The 23,708-nt window shown below is 41.2% G+C and overlaps 1 protein-coding gene across 1 annotated transcript in view; it reads right to left on the bottom strand.

The window, feature by feature from the left end:
* Nucleotides 1-271: 271 nt before the first annotated feature.
* LOC145391604 (putative neural-cadherin 2) overlaps nt 272-23,708 on the bottom strand; it is a 187,059-nt gene continuing 163,622 nt past the window's right edge. Inside the window, exon 26 of the mRNA XM_080266148.1 lies at nt 272-450. Within this exon, the coding sequence (XP_080122274.1) occupies nt 272-450 (179 nt within the window). The remainder of the gene's footprint in view (nt 451-23,708) is intronic.

Below are 23,708 nucleotides of genomic sequence, written 5' to 3'. Positions count from 1 at the left end.
CCGTGAAGGAAGCACTGTTGTGGTGGACTCGGGTGGGGCGGGGACAGGCCCGGGGGAGGTCGAGGGGCCTGGTGGGAGTGGTAGGCGCTTATGTTAGTAAAGAGGAGCAGGATCGGCATCAGATGTTTAAAGAGATGTGTTAGTTTTTAAGAAAGTAAGCGATCTTTTTATATTACCATTCGAAATCAGATCGTGCAAACAGATTACTGTATGATACAGTTAACAACAATAATCGATGACAAATGTTTACATTTTTTAAAAATTATTATTGCTAAGACTTGCCTTCTAGTGTCTTTCCCTTGCTGGAGTCCTGCTTAATATTTGGTGGTTTTGGCTTTAGTGCAGGCGACCTGGCAGCCTCAGGCAGGTTCTGAAGGATGTCTATCACTTCCTGGAATCCTGGCGTCACCTGATTCACGCTGCAGCGATCAAGAAATTCCTCCTTTACACCTGCGGGATGCAATAACGTAATGTGAGCAACAGAGCCACACCCGCACTCAATGCCCTCAATAGGATTAGCTCACCGCCAGCTATTTCACATTTTATTTGCATTCTCTCTCTCTCTCTCTCTCTCTATCTATCTCTCACTTTCTGTAACATTACACACACACAACATGCATTACATATCTATCTATCTACCTATCTATCTATCTATATATTGCCAGTCGCCATAATCCCGTAAGGGGTGGCCATTTGACTCTTAGTTATTTTACGGGGAGGGGCACTAACCCTCCACCAACCCACTTGTTGACACGTAGGGAGCACGTATAGTTTCGTTATATGGTTACCAACCAGCGTTGTAAATGGTTTCTTAGCTTACAGGAAACCATTAGGCTTGTCACTCAATGTAAAGCCACCTGTAAAGGAAATAAAAGCAATAAGAAGTGACAGGAAAGATGGGAGAAATAGGAAGAGAGGAGGGCAGGCACAGAACAAGAATGATAAAGGCTAAGGAAGGAGTAGGCAGCACTACATCAAGTGAGTGGATGATGGTCGCCACCACCTATATATATATATATATATATATATATATATATATATATATATATATATATATATTATATATATCTATATATATATATATATATATATATATATATATATATATATATATATATATATATATTATATATATCTATATATATATATATATATATATATATATATATATATATATATATATATATATATATATATATTACCTATCTATATATATATATTATCTATATCTATATATATATATTATCTATATATATATATATATATATATATATATATATATATATATATATGTATTTTATGCGAGGAAGGAACCAAAGGCCATGAGCCCGCAGTAACAGTTCCCTCCAAGAGAAAAACAAAATACAATAGAGAGCCAAATTCAAGATCCGATCATTTTGAGATGCCTGGACACACTACGTTTGAAAGACTGGAGATCATAGGCAGAAGGAAATACAGACAGAGGGAGACAGTTCCAGAGCTGACCTGTTGCATAAATGAAAGACTGGGAGTAACGGTTAACTCTTGCATTAGAGAGTTGGACAGAAAAGGGATGAGAGTTTGCTGCCAGACGGGTGCTACGCGCCCGTCGTAGAGGTGGAGGAATGCAAGCAGACAGTTCAGAGGAGCAGTGACCATTAAAGTAGCGATAGAAAAGAGATAAAGATGCAACAGTGCGGCGAAGAGACAGAGGTTGAAGGGAGTCAGTAAGAGGAGGAGAGTTAATGAGACGAAAAGCCTTTGACTCCACCCTATTGAGAAGAGCTGTATGTGGGGAGCCTCCCCACACATGAGAGTTGTACTCCACACAGGGGCGGATAAAACCCCTGTATAGAGTCAACAATTGTGCAGGGGTAAAGAAAGAGCGGAGTCGGCTTAGCACACCCAATCTCTTGGAAGCAGATTTTACAAGAGATGTAATATGATCTTTCCAAGATAAGTCCCGAGTAAATGAAACCCCAAGCATGTTCAAGGATGATGCAGGATTAATCTGAATATTATTAAACATTAGTGGGTATACCTGTGGAAGATTTTGTCGGGTTGATAGGTGTAAGAACTGAGTCTTAGATGCATTAAAGACAACCATATTATTTTTACCCCAGTCAGAGATATGAGCCAAGTCAGACATTAGGTGTGCCATAGCCTCATCCCTTGTTTCTTGAAGTAACTGTTGAGATGGGCGTTGCGGGAACTGAATGGAAAGGTGAAGGGTGGAGTCATCAGCATATGAGTGGATAGGGTTAGATGTACAGCTTAGAAGATCATTGATGAATAAAAGGAAGAGAGTTGGTGATAGGACAGAGCCCTGAGGAACACCACTGTTGATAGATCTAGAAGAATGATGGCCGTCTACGACAGCAGCTACAGAATGACCAGAAAGGGAGCTAGCGATGAAGGCACAGATAGGATAGAAACCGTAGGAGGGCAGTTTGGAAATTAAAGATTTATGCCAGACTCTATCGAAAGCCTTTGAGATGTCAAGTGCATTGGCAAAGCTTTCGCCAAAGTCCCGAAAGGAGGATGACCAGGAGTCTGAAAGGTAGGTGAGAAGATCGCCAGTGGAGCGTCCCTGACGGAACCCATACTGACGATCGGAAAGAAAGTTGTAATAGGAAAGATGCCTTAAAATTTTTCTATTAAGAACTGACTCGAAAACTTTTGAAATACAGGACGTTAAAGCAATTGGACGATAGTTGGAGGGTTGGGAGTGGTCACCCTTCTTTGGGACTGGCTGAATGAGAGCAAACTTCCAGCAAGAAGGAAAGGTACAAGTTGACAGACAAAGGCGAAATAGTTTGCCTAGGCAGGGTGTAAGCACAGAAGCACAGTTTTTGAGAACAACAGGAGGGACCCCATCAGGCCCATATGCCTTGTTAGTACTGAGGCCAGTAATGGCAGAAAATACATCAACTGAAGAAATTTTAATGTCAGCCATGAGGAAGCCAGAGGGGGGAAGTGATGGAGGAACAGCACCGGAATCGTCTAAGGTGGAATTGGAGGAGAAAGTCTGTGCGAAGAGATCTGCTTTATCAGTAAAAGAAATAGCTACAGAACCATCAGAGTAGAAAAGAGGAGGGAAGGATGATGAGGTAAAGTTGTTAGAAAGATTTTTGGCAAGGTGCCAGAAGGAGCGGGAAGAATTCGAGTTAGAGAGTTGAGAGCATTTAATATGGATGAAATTATTTTTAGTAGAGCGAAGAACAGACTTAGCACGATTCCCGGCAGAAACGTAAAGATTATGTGATTCAGGGGTGGGTTGGCTCCAGTACCTTTTGTAGGCCTTCACCTTGTTGCGGACAGCATTAGAACAAGCGTGATTAAACCAAGGCTTTCTTGCGTTAGTCAAAAGATATGAGAAAGGAATGTATGCTTCCATGCCCGAGAGAATAACCTCCGTAATGCGCAAGGCACACTCAGATGGCTCACGGCCATGGAAGCAATAATCATTCCAGGGAAAATCAAAGAAGTACTGCCTGAGGGCCTCCCAGTCCGCGGCTCCAAAATGCCTGGAGGGTCCGCAGGCCGTACCGGAGTGATAGGATAGGTTAAGGTAATAAGGCTGTGATCGGAGGAGCCCAACGGAGAGAAAAGATTAACAGAGTAAGCAGAAGGATTAGTTGTGAGGAAGAGGTCAAGTATGTTGGAGCTCTCTCCAAGGCGGTCAGGGATACGGGTAGGGTGCTGTACAAGCTGCTCTAGGTCATTAAGGATAGAAAAGATGTAGGCTTGTTCACCAGGTGGATCCGTGAAAGGAGAGGAGAGCCAAAGGTGGTGGTGAACATTGAAATCTCCAAGAATGGAGATTTCAGAGAAAGGAGAAATGGACAGAATGTGTTCCATCGTAGAAGATAGCCGAAGAATTTTTGATAGTCAGTAGAATTAGGGGATAAGTAAAAAATGGGAGAAATGGAGTTCGCCCGGGCTAAACCCTGTATTGGACTATATAGCCCCACTAGGGTTACAGGAGGGAGCTACCCCTCCCGGCACGGCAGCCCGGGCGAGGCTCGAACTTGCAATCCCCCGATCACAAGTCCAGCGCGCTACCACTGTGCTACCGCGCCCCCCCTAGGGGATAAGTAAACAGCACAGATATATTTAGTCACAGAATAACAGGAAAGCCGAAGCCAGAGAGTGGAGAATTCAGAAGAATCAAGTTCAGGAACACGAGAGCAAGATAAGTCGTTGCGTATGTATACACAACAGCCACCTTTGGCTTTGAAATGAGTATAGAGAAAGTAGGAGGATACAGAAAAGGGTTTGCTGTCAGTTGCCTCAGACAGCTGAGTCTCCGTTAGAAAAAGAAGGTGAGGTTTAGAGGAGAGGTGGTGCTCAACAGAGCGAAAGTTAGATGAAAGACCGCGAATGTTGCAGAAATGAAGAAGAGAGTCAGACAGTGGTTCCAGGCACCTCGAGTCGTCACCGGGAGAGGGGCAGATGGCGGGGGCATTTATGGTCCTCCCCCCTGGGGACTCCGAGGCTGGGTGAATTGCCGCCATTTTGGTGAATTTTGAATAGGAAGTGTTGTGTGTACTGTGCATGTAGTTTGGTGAAGACAGATAGAGAAATTTGTACTGGAGAGCATGCTGGCCTACTCTGTGTGTAACTGAGACACTGAAAAAGTTCAGCAAAGGGGGATGGTCAGGAACTAGTCCTGAGGGCTGATGAAACGGGAGCTCCAGCACTCCCTGTCATTAGCTTTCCATCCACCTCGGGAGTACTGCCCTGCTCGACTGGTGCTACAGTCTACTCATATGTTACAGTCAATGTCTAAATCCAATTTGTAAAGTGACTGAACTTTTCAGGCAATATGTGAATTGCCTGGTTCACCCAGTCAATTTAGGAATCAGCTAAAAATTGCAGACAATTTACAAAGTGACTAAAATTATGATAGATTTTCTTGGCATATTGACTAAAATGGGGTAATATACTGACATAGACAAACAAACAGTATTCTTGAGTAACTTTTCTTCTAAAACCTACGTGACGATGAAATGTGATAATAAAACCTACGTGACAATATAATGTGATAATAAAACAATGAAAGAATAAAATGTGTCAATAAAGTAAGATATTAAATCAGTTTTTATTCTTACAGGTCAAACTAGAGTTTGAATCCTGGTATGGGTAATCGGTCAGTTTGCCTATTGGCAGTTTGTGTGATGATGTCTGGGTAGTTTATCAGTGTGTGTGTGTGTGTGTGTGTGTGTGTGTGTGTGTGGTGCCCGGTTCTTTCTATTGGATGTTGTTGTTTGAGGCTGACTTACAACAAGCACCACAATTATATCTCTAGAGGTTCGTTCGACCCTTATCCTGATGTTGTTGGACTAACTGTGGAATCGGTTGGGAATCAGAGATTATTCAAAAATTACTTTAATTCTTTCTATCAAATATTACACACAAGGAAAATGGGCCGTTCAATATAATTACTAATAGGAAAGAAATTTGGTAGCTTGATTGTGAGTAGCGTAACAAATGAAGAACTTTGGGTAGCGTGACAATGCAATAACCGTAATTTATACTCCCCAAACCGATTCAGCACAGGGGTCGAAAACAATTCCCACCAAGGCACGAGGGTTATGAGAAGTTATAATTTTGAGAGATAGAGAGGAATGACAGTGAAACTCAATAAACTTGTCAAAATGCTGAATTTACCAATATCTCTCCTTTCTTTAAATCATATTACATCATACTATTCAATTTACTAATAAATGACAACTTCAATTGATCTTTTCTCTAAGACATGAAACTTTACTTTTTGAGAGAACTCTAGATTTTTTTACTCATTTAATCACACTTTTATTTATTCACATTTCACCGAATTTCTCCACTACGAATTTTATAGACACATATACTTCAGTTAACCTTCAAATGATATTACTTTTTATATCTCACTCCTCCCCAACATCAGTGATAATTAACATAAAAAGGTTTGCCACATTCAATACATTCGTGGGCACGTAAGCTTTCTCCGGGCACATCAGGCGAGGGAGTTTGCCTTGGGGACAGAGTGCTCTCCGAGTTCACCCCCTATACATTATGTACCCATAAAAAAAAAAAAGTCACAACTACACTCCTTTCACAAGCTAACTTAACTGATCTATTGCATAATCAAAGGACTATTCACTGTATGGATGTAAATGGTGAGTGTACAATATAAATCCTAACGACTTTTCCCTAGGGCAGTTACAATATGGCGGTTAGAGGTGAGCTTATGACGTGGCGTTCTTACAACATCTCTGTTCACGGTGCGGGGGCAAATTTGAGAGTCAGTAACATTACAACTTAGGCCACAACGGCACAAATAATATCTCTGAAATTTTACAACGCAAGTATGAACAAAGGGGGCAGGGAATAAAACAGAGTAATGAAACTCACCCGTACACGGTGAAAGGGCAAATTTGAGAGTGAGTCAGGAGCTGGCTGATCCCCCCCTCTGTTACTTTTCAAAATGCGGGAAACTAAGCGACTTCGATGACGTGTAGGGTACTTTTGCTTCACCCCCATATGAGGGTCACAACTCTAAACTTCTGATTCTGAACGGATACAGATATTAATTTTCTTTACTCTCAATCTGACATGGGAAATTTAGTGATTCTCATTATCTCACACAAAGAGTCGCAAATTGAATCAACAGCGGTCGCTAGCATCCTCTCGGCGGAGGAATACATTACCCAACTATTACGTCATGTCCTCGGGCACTAGCTAACTAAAACTTTTAACGGCTTTTCACCCTCTATACGATATTATTTCTTCTATAAGCATGTTAATCGACAACATTATGATTTTTACTATGATTACATCAGATCTGATTTAATAGAAAATGAGTACAGACGATACGCCACTCAAATACCCACGTCTGCTCCCAGAACAATTCACGTACAACATGTACAAATATTCTTAAGGACTAGCACAGCATAAATGAGATTTATGATCTTACAGCTACAGAAATAATAATAAAAAGAACATGTATTAACTACTAGGTACAAGCATGTTTCTATATCATAAGCCTAGAATGGATTAGGGTAAATACAAATGTATAGCTTACGTACTAAAGTCTTAACTTACATGACTTTCAAATATGTATAACTTACGTACTAAAGTCTTAACATACATGACTCTCTCAGGTTTTGGCTCTTGTGGCATTACATGTGTGTGTGTGACCGGTACAAACGTCTGGGTAGTTAGCCAGTGCAGTTGTGTGTTGGCCTTGTCCCTGGCATTTACTCTTGTGTCTTTCCGTGAGGTGTAGTTCGTTTGTAGAACATATGGCGTGTTCTGAGGAAGCCCTCTTTTACGGGAAAGTGATGTTGAAGAAAAAATCGGATTCAAAGTCATTACTACTGACTAAAATTGAGTACTACAATCTGATAGAGGAACTCAGAGTAGCAGCATCTGCAAAAAATAAATCAAATCGGCAGTATTACATCCTTGGACGTTACGAAGTTCTTCAGTGTGGTGACGTTGAAAAGTTGATCAAAAAACGGAATGATAGAACTCAAGAACCTGTTTATTTTGTGCATATTGAGGATATGTTTGATACAATAAAACGTGCTTACATTACTACGGGACATGGCGGCAGAGACAAAATGGTCAAAGCTTTGTCAAGATATGCAAACGTTACTAGAGATACTGTAGAACTGTTCAAATCTTTGTGTGTTCAGTGTCAAAAGAAACGGAAAAGATGTACGACCAAGGGTGTTACTGTTAACCGATTTTGTCAAAGGACTTTGGCTCACGAGCTCAGGTGGATCTTGTTGACATGCAGTCTTGTGCCAAAGGAAAGTATAAGTGGATAATGGTGTATCAAGATCACCTAACAAAGTATTGCATATTGCGTCCCTTAACTTCAAAAAGGGCCGCTGAGGTTGCATTCCAACTAATGGACATATTTTTAATGTTTGGAGCACCTCAAATTCTTCAAAGCGATAATGGTAGTGAATTTACAGCATTAGTCATTTCGGAACTCAAACTTCTTTGGCCAGACTTGTTAACAGTTCATGGTAAACCAAGGCATCCACTGAGTCAGGGATCAGTTGAACGCCTCAACTGTGATATAAAAGACATGCTAGTTTCATGGTTAGGTGATAATGATACAAGTGACTGGTTCATGGGACTCACGTTTCTGCAGTTTCAAAAGAACACCAGTTACCATTCTGGGATCAAACAATTCCCATACAATGCACTCTTCGGTGTTGAGGCCAGAGTAGGTCTACGCTCAACTGCACTTCCAGAAGAAGTTTTGAAGACAATGGTTACTGAAGATGATTTACTTGGAGCTTACACTTTCCCCTCGGACTCTGCTCGTCCAGTTGATCCACCTGAGTGCTCTGCTCGTCCAGTTGATCCACCTGAGTGCTCTGCTCGTCCAGATGATTCACGTGAGTGCTCTGCTCATCCAGATGATTCACGTGAGTGCTCTGCTCATCCAGATGATCCACCTGAGTGCTCTGTTCATCCAGATGATTCACTTGAGTGCTCTGCTCATCCAGATGATCCACCTGAGTGCTCTGCTCATCCAGATGATTCACCCGAGTGCTCTGCTCATCCAGTTGATTCATCGAAGGGCTCTACTCATCCAGATGATTCACCTGAGGGTTCTACTCACCGTGAGGACTTCGCTCATCCAGGTAGTGACACACAAACAGAAGAAAAAAAAAAAAAAAGGTGATAACTGATCTCATTAAGCTCATAACCACATGTCAAGTCTATCACCATTAATTACATACTTATCTCTGTTATAAAGCTAAAAATCCATTGCTTTTATTCTTTTTTTGTTCATTCAGATGGTTTATCCGAGGGTTCTGCCTATCCAGACAATTCACCCTGTGACCAGAATCCTACTTTCGTACAGGAAGACTTCATGTGCTCCAAGAAAACATAGCACTTCAACGGTCAAGAGCAGCTGCTTGTCAGTTAGCCCAAGCTGAACGCATGGTGAAACGTAGTCGTTTAGATCATGCCCCTGGTAATCCCGGAGATAATGTGACAATTCCCATCCCGTTAGTTGATCGAGGTAAAGGTGATCCCCGAAATGTTATAGGTGTTATCTTAGATCGTAATGAAAATGACATGTATCGAATAGCCGTGAGAGAAGGAATACTTAAGGGACGCTACAGTAGAAGTCAGTTTGATATTTGTACCCAGCAACTGTATAGCCTTGGTGACGTGAGTGCAGACAAGGAAACAGGACTTCGTCAGGCAGTACAGCAGTCATCTAGGTTTGGTGGTCAAGGTTATGCTAAGTGCAATTGTACTGTGCGTAAGAAACAATGTCAAACAAATCGCTGTGAATGTTATAAAGAAGGTCACAAGTGCAACAGTCGGTGCCACTGTAGTTTGACCTGTAAGAATAAAAACTGATTTAATGTCTTACTTTATTGTCACATTTTATTCTTTCATTTTTTTTATTATCACATTATCTTGTCATGCAGGTTTTATTATCACATTCTATCGTCACGTAAGTTTTAGAAAATAAAATTTTACTCAAGAATACTGTTTGTTTGCCTATGTCAGTATATTACCCCATATTAGTCAATATGCCAAGAAAATCTATCATAATTTTAGTCACTTTGTAAATTGTCTGCAATTTTTAGCTGATTTCTAAATGGACTGGGTGAACCAGGCAATTCACATATTGCCTGAAAAGTTCAGTTACTTTACAAATTGTCTGGAATTAGATATTGACTGTAACAAATATATATATATATATATATATATATATAATATATATATATATATATATATATATATATATATATATCTATCTATATATATATATATATATATATATATATATATATACATGTATCTATCTATATATCTATCTATATATATATAGATAGATAGATATCTATATATATCTATATCATATATATGTATATATATATATATATAATTATATATATATATATATATATATATATATATATATACATATATATACATCTATATATATATATATATATATATATATATATATGTATATATATATATTATCTATATATTTATATACTTAGCCTACTTCCCCAAAGAAAGGGGGGTAGCCAAGACAGGACGACACACTCTCAGTTTACTCATCCAAACACATACATTTATTCGTATCTTAGCCCCAAGGGAAGAAGGGACAGATCCTCACTGCACCACACCGCACGAGGGTCAACTGCACAGTGCAATCAGCGACATCCACAGCAGGGCCCGAAAGCAGAGCTGGTTTGCCACCGCCACATCATAATGGACCCATCCCCTTACCCACACCTGACTTGATCAGGTGATCAGACCAAATACAGAAGAATATCCCCTCAAGGCCGCATCACCATTTATTCATTCACAATTTCTCTCCAATGATTTCTGTCATGTGCAGCCACTCTTCCTTACTCTACAGACTTCTTTCTCACATCTAACGCTCTCTTCACACCATCCATCCATCCTATTCATAGTCTTTCTCTCAGCCTTACACCTCTGACATCCGATCCTGTTATCTTTTTCAAAAATTGTTCTTCATCCATTCTCTCCACACATGCCCAAACCATTGGAATACTCTCTGCTCAACTGAATCAGCTATCTCCCACATAACTCCAGTCCTCCTTTGCACTTCATTTCTCACTCAGTCCGTATGCATCACTCCACACATACTCCTCAGACGCCTCATCTCCATTACATGAAAACTTTTCCTCTCTGCTACACCCATATTTCGTGTTTCAGCTCCATATAACAGTCGCCACCACTACACCCTCATACAGCCTTCTCTTTACATCAATTCTTAGCAAACGACATTTAAACACTTTTTTGTCTCCTCCCAGCTCCTTTCCTACAATATTCATTCTAAACTTCACTTCTACATCTATTCTTCCATCCACAGCAACATGTGACCCTAAATACTTAAAACACTCTGTCTCCTCAAGCAACTCATCCTTCAAAACTATATTCAACCTCCCACCATCTACCAACCCCGAACACTGCATCACTTTACTCTCATTCTCATTTACTCTCAATTTCATCCATTCAAACATCCTCCCAAACTCCTTTACCAACTGTCTTAATCTCTCTTCCGAATCAGCCACCAGTGCAGTATCATCCGCAAACAGCAGCTGATTTAGGTTCAACTCTATACCATCAGCAATCATCAGACTCAAACTTCCAACTAACACTCTCGCATTCACCTCCTTTACAACACCATCCATATAAATGTTAAACAACCAAGGCAACATCACACATCCCTGCCACAGCCCCACTCTCACGGGAAACCACTCACTCACAGTATTTCCCACTATTACACATGCTCTACTATTTACATGAAATCTTTATCACTCCTTTTAACAACCCGCCATCAAGTCCATACAATCTCAAAACAGTCCACAAAGCCTCCCTATCAATTCTATCATATACATTCTCTAGATCCATGAACGCCCAAAACACATCCTTACCTTTCCCCAAATACTTTTCACACACTTCTCTCACAGCAAACACCTGATCCACGCATCCCCTCCCTCTCCTAAAGCCATACTGTTCATCACCAATCACTCCCTCTGTACCCTCTCTAACTCTCATAACCACTTCGCGCGCGATGACGCATTTGTCTTCATTTGGGGTGTGTCTGCGACTATACTCAATGACATGTTTGTTGTCATAAATCATAAAAACCTTCGTCAGAGAAAAAGTTTTTGGCCGATCAGTGTTATTTTTGGGTGCATCATAGTTCCTGTGCCGCCCGTCAAAAGTAATAACTTGGCAACCTCGGGGCCCAAGACACATGACAGCCTGGCCAGGTTGTTTACTTCCGCATCAGCTGTCGAGGGAGAAGGTAGCGCATGGTTGGGCATTTAAATCATACTCTGTTTACCCCATCCAGGGATGCGCGTCATATTCAACTGTACCAATAGTGCTTGTGTTTACTTTTCGGGCACTATTGTGATTAGATTTGATGTTTGCAATAGGGAATTAGGTTTTGGTGAATCATTCCTGGCCCTTATCAGCCGTTGGCCCAATGAAGATTGTGCTAGGCCTACCCTGTTTTTCAGTGTGTCCCAACAACTACACTCCCTCTACCCTGCACCCAATGTGAGTATTCAACCACTGAATAATAGAAAAAATCAGGTGAATATAGGATGCAATAGCCAGTGAGGAAGGACATGGTGAAACGTTTAGCAGAGGGAGGCAGGAAACCACCTGACGACACGTCGTTGTCTTGAATGGAATATTTGCCAAGTTGCTGATGAAGTCCTTATTTTATGCTTATATAGGGTGGATTGTGTTATTGTGCAATAGATAGGAGTATAGTGCAACGAGTGTACGCGATGAAACATTGGCTAGGGCAGGAGTCATGTATGCCTTACGGCCATGGCATGCTGTTGTCAGGAGGGGATAGAGTAGAGGAGGTTTATAGGGATACTTGATTTTATCATATTGTTATTCAGTAATCCCTCCACTATCCTATGTAATGGAGCTAAAGGCATGTCCGGAAAGTGGTCCCATCCGGAAAGTGGGCCCTTGGCTCCTGGACTGGTACTTAAGGACCCTAACCCAGCCTAACTTTGAAAGCCACCTAAATAACTCCCTCCTGGATGTGCATAGCACCTATTTAAACCTATTTAAGACCCTATTCACACCAATAATGGACATAAAGCATGAAATAAATGAAAAGGAATCAAAGAATGAGGAATTAGAAGTCACTGTACCTCAGCCAGGGTACTTACAGCATGTCTGTGGTCGCTTTCTCTAAGGCTTTGGCAGTGGTGAAAATGCTCTTGATGCACGTATAGTAATCCAGTGTTGTGCTGCACTTACAGTAGTTCTTTGCACTGTGAGTTATAACTGTTTAACACTGCACATTGTTAATTGCACAATGCCAGTTTCAACTGCCAGTTTCAACCGCCAGTTTGCACTCCATAGTTAATCCTCTGCATTCTTAAATTCTAATTTCTTAACACTGCATAACACTATAAATTCCCGTGTGCTCTAGTGGCGAGGTATTGCAGTTTATTCATTGTTTATTCACAAAAAACAAGCACATGCACCATCCATTGCAATGAGCATCTATTAGTGATCACAGTTAAGCAGTAACTGGTGGTGAGGGAGGAGCAGGGTTGCAAGATCGGAACTCGACCACATTACCACACTCCTCAATTTTCATTACCAAATTTAACTTTTCATTACCAAATTCGTAAAGCTAGCATTTATTCTTCACTAATTATATATATATATATATATATATATATATATATATATATATATATTTTTATGTGTCCGACTCTGGGCAAAGGCTTCAGGGCCTATATCTCAGGGGCAGTAGCCTATCCCAAGGCCCAGTAGTCCTCCTACACCTCCACATGTCACCACTTCGGCACTAACACCCACCGTGCATACTGAATACATGCTAGGGCTGTCTCATACAGGACTGGTGTATTGGTATTAGCGGGGGTATTTTTACGACATGTCGGCGGGTCATCTGGTAGATCAGGAAAGTCTACCTTTTATGAAATTCAAATCCTTAAACTGTTCCCTGCCCAAGTGGAAATAAATGTAATCACTCTCCTTATAATTAACGGCATGTTAATTATTTTCACGCTATGTAGGCTAGCAGATTTATCAGAGACAACAGACAATCCACCATTTCCATCCTGTGTATCCTCATACACGTGAAAAATCCGTTTGGTAATCCATTATTCTGATACATTACCAAACAAATTTTTCATTTCCAAAATGGTCCACATTTGGTATTGAAAAATACCAAATGGCAACCCTGATAGGGGAGGGGGGTGGGGGTGGAAGGAAGGGGTGAAGAGGCCGTGGTGTAAACAGCTGTTCGGCACCATGTGGCAATTTCAAATCACGGGTGGGAAAAAAATTGGATTTTGGGGGGATTTTTTCTTTTTTTGGCCATTTTTGGGTTCCAAAGGTCCAGGCTCACAATGTCCAGTAATGGGATGTCCGGAAAGTGGGCGTCTGGATAGTATAGGGATTACTGTATTTATTCCATATGCTTTCTGTGTGAAATAAAGCACAAATGTTATTGATATGTTTATAGTATGCTTGTGTGGATGAACTTAAACAATGCACCATGTGCTCGTCGGATGTGACATACAGAGCCCGTTCAGGTAATGTTGTGGTGATATATACTGTATGTCTCATAAAATGATGGATTTGATTATGTGTATTGTGAAATAAAATCGTAAACACTGCAGTGTCTTCAGGTAAGGGAAACATTATCTGCTACACCTGAGCAGACAGGTAAGGGCCACATACTTGTACTTGTTGTGGTGTAATATACTGTTTATCTCATATATATTGATAAATTTGGTTGTTTTATGTGAAAGACAGTAAATGACTGACCCAGATGCTCGTAGGGAAGAGTGCATCTCGTTCATCTGAGTTAGCACAAAGGTAGTGACATGCAACGTGAGGCTAGAAACAAGTGCATTGACATTTTATTGGTGAAATATACCATGAATCTCATACAGTGATATAATTTGTTATTTGTTTATGTGAAAAGAAAGTGAAAGTGAACCATGTGCTCCTCTAGAAATCATCGTCTGCTACACCTTACCGGCCAGGTATGGGCCACGTAATTGACCTACGTAGGACATGCATGTACATTTTATTGGTATCTCATATATTGATAGATTAGGCTACGTATTATGTGGAAATAATGTGAAAGACTGATCCACGTGCTCATAATGAAGTGTGTGTCGTACACCTGAACTAGCACAAAGGTAGCGAAATGCAATGTGAGATACGTAATTGTAGATGGTGTGATATACTATGTATCTCATACAGTGATATATTTAAGTATTTTTTTATGTGAAAAGAAAGTGAAAGTGAACCATGTGCTCCTCTAGAAATCATCGTCTGCTACACCTTACCGGCCAGGTATGGTCCACGTAATTGACCTACGTAGGACGTGCATTTACATTTTATTGGTGAAATATACGGTGTATGCCATGTATTGATATAAGTGGCTATGTTTTATGTGAAAAGACAGTGAAAAACGGACCCACTTGCTCGTAATGAAGAGTCTGTGTTGTACACCTGAGCTAGCACAGAGGTAGCGAAATGAAATGCAAGGTTAGGAACACGTGCATTTACATATTATTTTTTGGTGAAATATACTGTGTATCCCATGTATTGATATATTTGGCTAAGTTTTATGTGAAAAGACAGTGAAAAACGGACCCATGTGCTCGTAAGGAAGAGTGTGTGTCGTGCACCTGAGCTAGCACAAAGCTAGTGAAATGCAATGCGAGGCTAGGAACAAGTGCATTTACATTTTTTTTTTTTTTTTTGGTGAAATATACTGTGTATCCCATGTATTGATATATTTGGCTATGTTTTATGTCAAAAGACAGAGAAAAACAGACCCACGTGCTCGTAATGGAGAGTGTGTGTCGTACACCTGAACTAGCACAAAGGTAGCAAAATGCAACACAAGGTTAGGAACACGTGCATTTTTTTTTTTTTCGTGAAATATACTGTATATCCCATGTACTGATAAATTTGGCAATGTTTTATGTGAAAAGACAGTGAAAAACGGACCCATGTGCTCGTTATCTCGTAAAGGAAACACCGTCTGCAACACCTTAGTGCACAGGTAACCGCCTATGGAACACATCCATTTACATGTTACTGGTGAAATGTACTGTGAATTTCATAAAAATGATAGATTTGGTTATGTGTAATGTGCAAAGAAAATGAAACAGGAAACCACGTACTAGTGGCCTCTTCCTGTGTGCTAAGTCAGGTGTAGGAGATGATGTTTTTGAAGGACATACATGTATATCATGAACCCTTGCGTTGTGCCAGTGTTGAGCCAAGTTCTTGGCTGGCTGTGAATAAAATATCTTGACTCATACAAAGTGATAGATTGGGTTATGTTTTATGTGTAAAGAGAGTGAAAGACAGACTACCGCACTGTGTTCTTGTAAGGGAAACACCGTCTGCTACACCTTAGTGCACACGTAACGGCCTACAGAACACGTCCATTTACATGTTACTGGTGAAATGTATTCTGTATTTCATAAAAATGATAGATTTGGTTGTGTAATGTGCAAAGAAAATGAAAGAGGTAAGCACGTGCTAGTGGCCCCTACCTGTGCGCTAGGAGACGATGTTTTTCAAGGACATACATGTATATCATGAACCCTTGCATTGTGCCGGTGTTGAGCCAAGTTCTTGGCTGGCTGTGAATAAAATATCTTGACTCCTTTATTTCAGCTCACACTCCTACCACAGCATTGGACAGCCACAGGGTCCACAATCCCTCTGACAGCAATTTATTCTCCAGTTGGTTTGCAACGACAACAGTTTTGCAAAGATGAAACGCGGGTTGGAACCACACAAGTGGCATAAGATCCTCGATGAGGTAGAGTCAGAAAGCGACATTGAGAGCGACCGTTCTGGGGCAGGGAGGTTGAGCTGCAACCATCTGGCCAGCAAGTGGAGCTGCCCTACCGCCTTCCATCGCGAGAAACCACACCACCATCATCGGCTGGCTTCACTGGAGAACCCTCCCCACCTCTAGGACCTGACGGTCCCACCGGTCTCTTCATTGGCTCCCAATCTCCAGGCCCCTCAGCCCCCGTTGGCGAGCCAGTGTCACCAGGAGTCAGGCCATTGTTCCTTGTGATGAACCCTCCACTTGCTTCGGCCATGCAGGATGTTACGGTGACATCCTCAACGGCCAGGCTGGGAGATTGGTGTCCCCAGAGCCCTCTGTTTCATCCTCGTCCTCGTCCGAGGCGTCCCTTCCAAGACGAGGGCGCCATGGTCCACTGCCTGGACACAGGGGACGTCCAAGGGGTCAGAGGGTGTCAACAGACTGACCCTCTGCCGCCGCTGCCACTGCCACTGAAGAGGATCCTGGGTGGAGCAGTGGCCCGTTCACACTGAACTGCGGGCCGTTCACTGACTCCCCAGGGATCCAGGTGGACATTCCAACAACTCTCCTGCAGTTCTTCCAACTTTTTTTCACATGGGAATTGTTGTCATACCTCACCATGGAAACCAATCTGTATGCCACATTTCTGAGGACTCAGCTGGATGCCTTGTTCTCCTGCAATGAAGAAGAGATGGCCAAGTACCTGGGGTTATACCTATTCAGGGGGGTCGTGCACATGCCAACCATCAGGCACTACTGGCGGAGCTCCGAGCTGCAAGACTACCTTAAGGTCTGGTGGGCGATGAGTGGAAGGCGCTTCAACGCCATCCTGAAGCACTTCCACGCCTTCAACTCGCTCACCATTCCCCGGGACAACCAAGACCGGCTCATTCATGTTTGCACGGTCATAGAGTACCTTCTTCAGTGGTTCCAGTCAGTGTACCTACCCGAGGAGCAGCTCAACCTGGATGAAGGCTCTCTGGGATGGAAATGATCAGATGGTCCAATACTACCCCATCCAATGCCGAACTGTCAAGTGGACGAAGAAGAGCACATTCTACTTCATCCAAATGGCACTGTTCAATGCTTTTGCCTTGTATAAGAAGTACAGACGCGTGCGAGTAACTCTCCTGGAATTTGTAGAGCAGATCATCTACGATCTTCTGCATTTCCACAAAGGGACTGGCCCGCATCTGCACACACTCCACCACGCCCCAGACCTACCTACCCGACGGCAAGCACCAGCATCACCTGGCACCCAGCAGGCACAACCATCAGCACCAGGATGGGCCCAGCCAAAACGAGCAATACTTCACTAGTGGAGCACACACACACACACACACACACACACACACACACACACACACACACACACACACACACATACACACACACATACACATACACACACACAGTACAAAACTCCTCATTTCCCAACCAATCTGGTCCTGCAGGAATCGCCACTGGAGAAGTACGTGATATTCCTTTTTTATTTATCTGTTTATCTCTATTTATGTAGGTATATTTATATATACATATACAGGTATATTGATATTTACCTCAGTACAAATGACAGGGAAATAAGTACAGCTTCAGTTTCAGTTGCTAGCAACATGTTTAGTGTTCATGTGTGGTTTCTGAGAGGACTAAAAACAAAACAGAATTATATAAAATAATTGTTGGTATAAAACCAAAGAAAGCATAGCTAACGAGCATAAAAGTGTTAGCGCGCTATGGGAAAACAACGTGAGTGAGTGCAGCTGACGACGGGTCAGTGTGCGGCAAAAACGCTGTAGTTTTTTGCATTTTTCTCGAAAACTATGAGGCCTAAGATCACCGTTCCTTACTGAGATGAAAGAGAATGAAATTGTGCATAGGATGATAAAATAGAAACATAACAGTGTCGAGAAAATTTCTTCGCAAACCCTCCCTGAATAAAAAGGTGGTTTTCTGTCGAAAATGGGTTTTACTTTCTTACTTATTACTCGATTGATGGTATAACATATAGAGATTGATAAGCAAACTTTCGACTTATGATGGTGGGAAGTGAAATCTATGATCCCGAATGTTTATTCCGTGGGCCCTAACAAATGTATATTGTGTTTTTTGGTGTGCTTTTTTTTTTTTTTTTTTTGCTTATCGTGTAGAACAAACATCGACGAATTGGAATATGTTGGTTTTGTGGCAAAATGTATATGCTTGGGTGGTGAAAATAAGCCGAGAATACACACTTTTGGAGAGCGAGGCAGCCGGGGAGGGAGGGGAGAAAAGCCTGCACGTCATAGCCCAGAAAACTTATGAAACTTATCTGCACACTAAGGGGTTAATACTCTACCATATATATATATATATTAATCCAGGGGCAGGATCCCACTGGTACCTGGCGTGTCCCCAGGTGGCAGATAGAGGAAGGCCTTGTAGATATACAAGGTACCGTCTTAGATGGCACGGACCATGAGACCACCTGTAGGTATATAGGGCTCCACCGAATGTAACGAATAAGGTGGCACAAAAATTACATCTCACCAGAAACTATGTGGCAGGGAGGTGAGATTATTTGCCACAGTCCTCCCAACCAAACATGAGTTCTGTTGTAAATGATTTGACTGGCAATCCTGTTGGATCATCATCTACTAAAGATCCAACTGCACTGCATCCTGTGCTTATAGGCAGTGTGCCACCGAAAGTGAGAAGGCACTGTGTTGACAAGTTTGACTCTGGGATATAATCAGAAATCCATGAAGATCTATGCATAGAATGTAAGAGGCCTCTCAGAAGATTACAAACTTGATAACTTAATAACTGAACTGGAAAACATTAGTTGTGATATTGTAGGTTTTGACTGAGATCCACAGAAAAGAAGAAAAAGTAATTCAGCTCGAATACAGCAACCACATATTTCACTACAGAGGAAAGCAAAATGAAAGAGTTAGTGGTGTAGGATTTCTAATTAACAGAAATCTTCCAGACAACATTGATAAATGCAGCATTGTATCTGACAGAGCAGCATTGGTTGTGATTAGACTGTGCAAAAAATATACCCTGAAAGTAATACAAGTATATGCACCAACTTCTCAAAGCTCAGATGAAGAAATAGAAACATTCTATGACGACATCTCCCAGATTATGGAAGAAGAAAAGACCACATATACTGTACTCATGGGAGACTTCAATGCAAAAGTTGGGAAGTCGAAAGATGGAGAAGCATGTATGGGAAAATCTGGAGTGGGAGAAAGGAATGAAAGAGGAGAAATGCTGGTAAATTTTGCTGAAATATTTAACATGAGAATAATGAACACATTCTTTCCCAAAAGAACAGGGAGAAAGTGGACCTGGAGAGGCCCAAATGGAGAAACAAAGATTGAAATTGACTTCATTATAGCAGATAAGAAGAACACGATCACAAATGTCACAGTTATCAACAAAGTAAACATAGGAAATAATCATAGAATGGTGGGTTGCACAGCCATATTCAATATCAGAAGTGAAAGAACGAAGATGATTAAAGATAAAAAGTTATGCCCAATGAATGTAAACGAAAACAAAGCATCCTTTCAGCTGAAATGAAGACAGATTTCAGGCTCTAAGTAATGCTGAAAGTGACACTGATGAGCTGAATGACAGACTAACAAAAGTGCTAAGAGAATCAGCAGAGGTAGTAGGAAAACCTAATACAACCAAAACCAAGAAATAATAAGAAAAGGCACTCGAGCTTATGAAAAAACGAAAGGAAAGGAAAGTAAAAACAAAGAAAGATGAAACAGAACGAGCGGAATTATATAAGCTTATCAACAAGACACAAAGATAAGAAAAAAGAAAGAGAAACGTGGATCAGATCAAAGAAACCATAAAAAATGGAAAGAGTCTGAAACAGGTCCGAAGGAAATTGGCACTAGGAAAGCAACAAATAACATCACTGAAAGAAAAAAAAAAAAAACAGTGAAATCATTAAATGCAGAAATACGATGATGAAGAGAGTTGAAAAATTTTGCAAAGAACTGTATGCATCAAAGACAGTAGTACCAATAGCTAACTTTTCAGTTGACACAAGTGAAATACCTGAGATAACACCAGACGAAGTACATATTTCTTTTACAAATATGAGAAGAGGGAAGGCTTCAGAAGATGGAATAGTAACAGATTTACTGTTGGATGCAGGAGTAGAAGTACAAAATAGGCTTGCACACTTATTTACCCAATGTATAAAACAGAAGAATATTCCCAAAACATGATGTAATGCAATGGTTATTTTACTCTACAAAAAGGGTGACTCAAAAGATCTTAGTAACACTCGACCCATTAGCTTATTATCAGTCATTTACAAACTCTTCACTAAAGTCCTTACGAACAGAATAACAACAAATTTGGAGGAAAACCAACCTTGTGAACAGGCAGGATTCCGAAGCGGGTATTCGACTACTGATCATCTACACACAATGAATCAGCTAATTGAGAAAACTACAGAATATAATAAACCACTGAGCTTAGGATTTGTTGATTACAAAAAGGCTTTCGATTCAGTGGAGCACATAGCAATTATAAATTCACTTCGAGAACAGGGAGTGAATGAGAACATTGTAAAACTGCTCGAAAACGAGTATAAGAGGGAACAACTACCGTTAAATTACATAAGGACTCGGAAAAAATTAAGATTGAGAAGGGCGTGCGTCAGGGAGATATAGTTTGACCAAAATTACTTACAGCATGCCTAGAAAGCTAGACTGGGAAAACAAAAAAGTGAACATAGATGGAGAAAAGCTAAATCATTTAAGATTTGCAAATGACATTGTCCTAATCTCAGAAACAGCGGAGGCATTGCAAGAAATGTTAAATGACCTGAACAGAGAGAGTCTGAAAGTAGGGCTAAAGATGAACCGGAGTAAAACTAATGTTTAATCCACAAACACCAAAGAGCGTCATCAGAATATGCGAAGAAATTCTTGAAGAAGTTGAAGAGTACAACTACTTGGGGTAAATACTAAAATTAATGAATGACCATGATAGTGAAGTTACAGTTGGATGGAAAGTTCTCGGTAGAGACATTGTGAAAAGTAGCTTGCCAGTTTGTATGAAACGAAAAGTATATAATGAATGTATACTTCTTCTTTAGCCTTTATTATCCTTTTTCTGTGCCTGCCCTCCTCTCTTCCTATTTCTCACATCTTTCCTGTCACTACTTATTGCTTTTCTTTCCGTTACAGGTGGCTTTACATTGAGTGACAAGCCAAATGGTTTCCTGTAAGCCAAGAAACCATTTACAACGCTGGGTGGTAACCATATAACCAAATCATACGTGCTCCCTACGTGTCAAGTGGGTTGGCGGAGGGTTAGTGCCCCTCCCTGTAAAACAAATAACTCAGAGTCAAATGGCCACCATGTAGGGGATTATGGCGTCTGGCAATAGATAGATAGATAGATAATTCCAGCAATGAGGTATGGTTGTGAGACCTGGAAACTGACAAAATTAATGGAAAATAAATTAATCCGCTCTCAGAGAGCAATGAAAAGGTCAATGTTGGGAAAATCTTTAAGAGACAGGAACAGATCAACATGGGAGAGAGAGCAGAGTAAAGTCAAAGATAATATAGAAGTTATAAAAGAGCAGAAATGGAAGTGGGCAGGCCATATACCAAGAATAAGGGATAACCGATGGAGCAAGAGGTTGACTGACTGGACACCAAGAGATTGTACGCATAGCAGAAAAAGGTCAGACAGGAGGTGGAAAGATGAGATAGAGAAATTTGCATGGGAAAACGTGGCAAAAATTGGCTCAGTCAAGGAATTCGTGGAAAAGGTTGGGGGAGGTCTTTGTTCAGCATTGAACTTGTAATGGCTGCTGCTGCTGCTGATGATTATATATATATATATATATATATATATATATATATATATATATATATATATATATATATATATATATATCTATCTATTGCCAGACGCCTCAGTCCCGTTCGAGGTGGCCACAAACAAATCATCTCCACGTCGCCCTGTCCCCAGACATTTCACTGCCCCGCTCCGAACTCACACTCCCCTCTCTCATATACCTCTCCACCCCATCCCTCCATCTCATCCTCGGCCTCCCCCTCCCTCATCCTCCCTCCATCTCACTCACATACTGTATATTCTCTTCGTCAGTCTTTCACCCCCCATCCTCTCCACATGGCCAAACCACCTCAGAGTATTCCTCCTAACGCTTCCTATCACATCCACATCCACACCACAATGCTCTTTTATATCCTCATTTCTCAGCCTGTCTCTCCATGTGACTCCACAGGCTCCTTTTAAATAACTCATTTCCACTGCTTTCACTCTTGACTTGTGCCCTTCCAGCAACGTCCAAGCTTCACTTCCATACGTTAGAGTTGGTATCACAATACTGTCATGTAGTAACTTTTTCACTTCCATGCTCACTTCCCTGCTTCTTACCACTGCTTTCAAAGAATCAGCAACCTTTCTTCCCTGCTGTACCGTTTCAAGCACTTCACCCTCCAAACCTCCACCCTTACTCTTCACATTACCCAAGTACTTAAACGTACTCACATTTTCCAATTCCTCACCATCCAACCTCGCTGTACATTCACTGACTTCACCTCTCTCAAAGACCGTCACTTTACTCTTCCCTGCATTCACCTTTAGATTCCGTTTCTTACACACTCTCCCAAACTCATCCACCAAGCCTTGCAGCTCTCCTTCGTCTTCACTCAACAACACGGTATCATCTGCAAACAACAGTACAGGGAGTTTTCAAACACTACCCTCTCTCACCAGGGCCGCTCCAACGTCCACTACCCTACCTTGTACCTCTTTTATTACCCGATCCATGTACAAATTGAACAACCATGGAGACATGACACATCCCTGTTTCAATCCAACCTTCAAAGAGAAAAATTCACTCAGTTCACCATCCACACGCACTGCAGCATTAGCACCATCATACATACTCTTCACAGCATTCAACAACTTCCCATCTACTCCATATATTCTTAATACTTTCCACAATCCTTGTCTATCCACCCTGTCATATGCTTTCTCCCAATCCATGAAAGCCGCATACAACTTCTTTCCCTTCTCTAGATTCTTTTCCACTAAAGATCTCAGAATGAATATTTGATCTACACAACCTCTTCCCTTCCTAAAGCTTCCCTGTTCTTCTCCAACTAATTCCTCTGTTCTTTCTCTAACTCTGTCAATAAGTATCCTACCATACACTTTTCCTATTATACTAAGAAGACAGATGCCCCTATGATTACCACACACTTCTTTTTCCCCTTTTCCTTTGTACATGGGAATAATTATACCTGACTTCCAATCCTCCGGGACTCTACCTTCCTCCCATGCC

This window comes from Coenobita brevimanus, chromosome 19 (assembly GCF_032717465.1).
Source record: "Coenobita brevimanus isolate Jiangsu-jjx chromosome 19, ASM3271746v2, whole genome shotgun sequence".
NCBI lineage: Eukaryota > Metazoa > Arthropoda > Malacostraca > Decapoda > Coenobitidae > Coenobita > Coenobita brevimanus.
This window is presented reverse-complemented; position numbering and strand designations above follow the sequence as displayed.